This window comes from Nicotiana tomentosiformis, chromosome 11 (assembly GCF_000390325.3).
Source record: "Nicotiana tomentosiformis chromosome 11, ASM39032v3, whole genome shotgun sequence".
NCBI classification, from domain to species: domain Eukaryota; kingdom Viridiplantae; phylum Streptophyta; class Magnoliopsida; order Solanales; family Solanaceae; genus Nicotiana; species Nicotiana tomentosiformis.
The window spans coordinates 85,546,909-85,552,478 of record NC_090822.1 but is presented as its reverse complement, the minus strand read 5'-3'; the positions used below and the strand labels follow the sequence as shown (position 1 = coordinate 85,552,478).

Sequence of the window (5,570 nt, the reverse complement as noted above, 5' to 3'; positions counted from 1 at the left end):
ACAATGATAAAGTCTAGATAGGGGTTGAAAATATCATTCATAATTTTTTGGAATTCAGAAGGGGCATTCTTCAAATCAAAAGGCATAACATTCCATTCATATTGCCCAAATGGAACATTAAAAGCAGTTCTATAAGTATGTTCTTTAAATATTTGAATCTGCCAATATCCAGATTTTAAATCAAATTTTGAAAATATATTGGCATCATATAATCTTGACAATAAATCTCTTTTATTGGGAATAGGATACCTAACCTACTTCAAATATTTATTCAAGGGTTTATAATTAATGATTAATCTAGGAATACCACGTTCCTTTTCAGCTGCGTTATTAATATAAAAAGTTGTGCAAGACCAAGGAGATTTTGAGGGTTTTATCAAACCCTTTTTTAACAAGTTATCAATCTCCTTTTTGCAGAATTCCACTAATTCTGCATTCATATGACAAGGTATAGATTTAGTAGGAATATCATCCTCAGAGAAATTATCTTCATAAGGCAGAGTTACAATATGCTTTTTTCTATTCCAAAAAGCACTAGGATGTTCTGCACAAATATCAATAGCAATACTTTCAGAGATCAATTTGATCTTTTCTTGTACTTTAGTAGAATTCAAAGTATCAAATATATTCATACTAAATAATTTTAACTGCAAAGAATCAATATGTTTCTGCTTCATATCAATTAAAGCATTAATATCTCTAGTTACTGGATCTGTAACAAAAGTATAACTTATCTCTTTATCCTTATAAGTAGCAGTAAAACCTTTCGAGTCTATGCTAGTAAAAGGACAAATTACGTTAATAAACGGTGTTCCAAGTATAATTGGAGGGTATAACTGGTTTTTAACCAAGAAAAAGAAATGGGGAATACAGACTTTATTCTGACAGATACCCGTATTAGGCAATTTATACTTTATATCTAAAGCATGTCCGGATGCAGATCTAACCATATGAGTAGTTTTTTGAAAATATTTCGTAGGTATTAAACCTTCTTGAATGCAGCTAACATCTACTCCACTATCAATCATGGCAATGTTTGTAATAGAAAAACTATTATCAATGAGAATAGTACATTTAATATACCATTTATGAGCAGTAATAATCTGCATCATTCCTAAAAACATATCATGTTTAGGATTAAAATTAATAGGTTTTTCTTCAATATCATTTTCAAAAATACATTTGTTTTTATCATTAGATTTCTCAGCTGGAGAATTGATTTTCTCAATCTGAGTAATCCTATGATCATAAATCATTTGATTTTGTTTAAGAGATTTGATCTCTCGTTTCAAGTTTTCAACTTTAACTTTTAAATCATCGAAAGAAGAATCTCTTGCTGGAGTTGTATTTTTATTTAAAAGACGGTTATTAACCTCTAGTAAAGAATAAGACGGGGAATATTCAAATTCTTTTTCAAAAGGTTTTGGAAACTAGAACTTGAATTAGAACTTGAACTAGCAGCCAAATTAATAATTTTTTCATGAAGTTTTTCATCAGTAACTTCTTTTAAAAGTTCTATTACATTATCAGATGTAATAGTTTTCATGTTCAAATCCTGAAACTGTGATTGCAATTTATAAAATTCATCATCATCACAAGTACATGTATTACCTTTGCAAGTTGTACAAGTATTATCAACATGTTTATCACTATCAGATAAATCAATTAAATCTATTTCAGCTTCGGATTCTGATTCAGAATAATAATCAGATTCTGATCTAGAAGTGTATAACAAACCATAAACCTTATCACGTAACTCATCGTCTAGTCCTAAGGTTTTCAGCTTTTGGAGCTTACAATTCGGGGCTATATGGCTAAATTTACCACACTTGTAACACTTAATGTCAGCTAGATCTCTCTTAGACCTATTTTTGGTAAATCTAGTAGCCTTACGATGGGCTTTCTTAGCTTCTCGTTCTTCTTTGGATCTATATCTAGATATTTTTCTTTTATAAGGACTGTCTTTGTTGGGGTATCTATGATACTTATGTTTCTTCTTCTTATGAGTAGAAGTCTCGGGTAAACCGGGTAAACCGAACTGGGTGCAAAAATCCCCTAATTGGTTTCTTTCCTTAAGCTTATCCATTTTAAGCTGTCTGGACAATCTTAATTTATTACACAGGTTTAACCCTTCCTCTGTGCAAATTTCTATTAACTTACCATAGGTATAGTCTCTGTATGGAATTTCACCATAACTACTTCTTAAAATCTTTCTAACTCTTTCAGCAAATAAAGAGGGAAGGTCATCTATAAACTTAGTTTTTCAATGATCAAGCTTATTTTCTGGTAGTTCCATCACTCTACTCATAAAAGTGTCTTTATACCATCTAAAATCTCTTAAGGTCTTACATCTAAGGCCATTAAGGAGAGTACGGACAGTCTCATTCTGGTTGGTAAATCTACCGTTGAAGTGTTCTAATATAGTAAGAATAAGAGTATAAACAGCATCTTCTCTATTTGCCACTAGGGCCATGCCTAAGTTATCAACTCCTTCGTCAGTGGCTTGAGCATTAATAATCATTGCTCTTTCTTCGACAGTCAAATAATTATCCCACCAATCACGAAGTTGGCCAGTAAAACCTGCAACAATCATTTTGCAAATATTTCTATCTGTATTTCTCACACTTTTACAGATAGTTGCATACATAAGCATTCTATATACAAGAATAGTCAATTGTCTATCAGTTAATCCATCAAGATTCCATTCATAAATTTCGGAACCACTGTAAGACGTATTAGTCTGATTCCAATCAGGTTCCTCTATTAAAACATCTTGAGGAGTAGGACGATTGTAATAATAAGTTTGCATTCTGGGTTTATCAGCATATCTGCTATTAACAAACTTATTCTTTTTGGGGTATCCTTTGAGTTTATTAAACTCTGACAAAATATCATTTTTATAGTCAAAAGTATAATCTAATTTATCAGCAAAATCATTTGATAAATCAATGGGTTTGATATTCAAACCGGATAACTTTTTATTAAGAAGTTCTTCTAAATCATTAAAAGATTTAAATTTAAAATCCTGAATCTCAGGAGGTCTTTGAACATGAGTAAAAACAATTTGAGATTCTGATTTGCTTCCTGAAGTAGAGGCAATATCAGTTATTTTCTTGCTAGTACTCAAAACTTTTATCAAAACTGTTAAATCATCAAGTTTTTTATCAAGAAAACTAATCTATTCTCCCAAAACTTTAACATATAAGCTCAAATAGTTATTTTGAGAAATTAATTTATTAATTTCTGCGATGCTGACTGCAGCAACATCTTCATCAATAAATTTTTGAAATACAGTAAAAGTAATACCTGTATTATTAGGTAAAACAAAAGGTGCTTGAGGAGGGTAAATAGCTTTAGTAATATTGCCACTCCCGTCTTTATAAGATCTTTCCAAAATTTTTATAAAAGTGGTAAATATGTGGTTATAAACCAAGGAACAAAATACATAATTTGATTAGGTAAAGCACAAGTTTCATAAAATTTTTGAGAAATATTGTTTAAATCCTCTTTACTATAAGTATCAAAAAACCAAGTTTTAAACCGGTTTCATTTATCACTGAAAAATTCCTTTTGAATATAACTTCTAGCTTGTGACCCTGGACTAAAATCAATTTGGTGTGGAATCATTTAAACATCATTTGGGTCAAAATCCATCTCGGACGCAGAAGGAATATCCTTATCAGAAATATTATTATTATCCTGAACAATATTTGTCTTGGGGTTAATCTTAACCCTTTCAACAGGTTTATCACCTACTTTAGTAGAAATTGTGTGTAAAGATGCAGCACGATTTCTAGCTGGTCCATAGACTGGTTCAACAGGAGAAATGTGTTGAATATCATGCAACAGTCTACGATTGGTAAAGGAATGTCTATTATAATTAGAACTAGTAGCAGGCAAGAGTCTATTATTAGAAAAGGACTGCCTATTATAAGTGAAACTATTTTCATCTAACTGAATACAAATCCTACCATCCGGATTTTGAGTAATATGGGAATATTCAGTATTACTAACAGCATTTGTAATCTGACTTGGTGATATTACCGAGTCCAAAGTCCATATAGTTGGAAAATTAATTTCTTCCCACTTAATAGGTCTCCTTATGGTGACCTTAGACTTTGCAAAATTCGTTTTCACTAATATGGTCTGATCAGATGTATCATATAATTTACATCTAGGGTTTAACCTAGATAGCAATTTAAAATAAATCCTATACGATAAACATATAAGTTCAGAACCAGGCGCATAATTATAACCATGCGTTTTCACATTTAATGTTAATGCATCAAGTATATTAACATCAGATAGAGATAATTGCAGATTGGGTTGAGTATTAAATATACTGGGCCGTAGGCAACAGTAGATTCAATAGAACCCATCAGAGACTGTCTAAAATTCAGATTTCTGGCATCTTTGAGAGCAGCCAAAAACGTCTCTGGTAACCCCTTTAGGGTTAATGGCTTAAAAGCAATTTGTACCATACCAATATGCAGATAATTATGTTGGTTTTTATAAACATCTACATCATGCTTGTTTAACAAACGAATAGTCTGTTCAAACGAATTTAAAGCTAAAGATTGCTCAGTTGTTTTAACAAGTTGTTTAGAAGAGAGTTTATCAAACCATCCTTAATCATAGATTGTTCTAATAGGGACTTTAGGAATAGTCCATTTATTTAACAAATCAAGATTTTGAGGTATATCTACCTCTTCCAACCTAGTATTTTTCATACTAGTTTCTTCTAAATCCATATTTCAGAAACATATCTATGTCAAATATTTCATATCTATCTCATATATACCATGAAAGTACCTAGGCTCTGATACCCTCTCTCTCTAAAATTCTTTCTCTCTCTCTCTTCAAAGTGTAATTAAGAGTTTGTAGTATATATATATATATAGTATATAAGATATATATATATATATAAAAGCTATATTCGATAAACTATATATACATCTTATATACTATATATAAGATGTATATATAGTATAGTATATATATTAAATGTATATATAGTATATATATATATATAAGTTATATATATATTTTATATATTATATATAAGATGTATATATAGTATAGTATAGTATAGTATAGTATATATATTAAATGTATAAAAAGTTTGGGTATATATATATATATAAGTTATATTCGATAAGCTATATATACATCTTATATACTATATAGATGTATATATAGTATAGTATAGTATATATATATATATAAAAGTTATATTCGATAAGCTATATATACAACTTATATATTATATATAAGATGTATATATAGTATAGTATAGTATATATATTAGTCTAAAGACAAAAGGATGTTAAAAATAATATCTAAGTCTAAAGACAAAAATATTGTAAAGAGATATGCCTTGTAATTTTATTATAGCATTAAAAAATATGGCAATATCTTTCTTAGTCTTCATCCCCCTATGGAATGAGCACAACAAGGTGCTAATACCACTATTGAGAAGAAAAAAAAACTAATCAAGATGTGCCAAAATATAAGTTACATAATACATACTAAATTTTATTTATACAAGTTACATGGTATCTCTTACAAAC

General features: G+C 29.5%; 1 protein-coding gene across 1 annotated transcript; it reads right to left on the bottom strand.

The window, feature by feature from the left end:
- Positions 1-254: 254 nt before the first annotated feature.
- LOC138901780 (uncharacterized) lies at positions 255-2,086 on the bottom strand. Its single transcript, XM_070189570.1, has 2 exons — positions 1,745-2,086; positions 255-836 (listed from the first exon to the last, which is right to left on the bottom strand). Exons 1-2 carry the CDS (start codon positions 2,084-2,086, stop codon positions 255-257), a joined length of 924 nt encoding a protein of 307 aa, XP_070045671.1.
- Positions 2,087-5,570: the final 3,484 nt, after the last annotated feature.

What these genes read in the sequence shown, in the direction of transcription:
- LOC138901780 (XM_070189570.1), bottom strand. Translation starts at nt 2,086, where the DNA reads ATGGATAAGCTTAAGGAAAGAAACCAATTAGGGGATTTTTGCACCCAG. An exon ending in ACGATGAGTTACGTGATAAG is followed by an intron (nt 837 to 1,744) that starts GTTTATGGTTTG and finishes GTTAAAAACCAG; the next exon opens with TTATACCCTCCAATTATACT.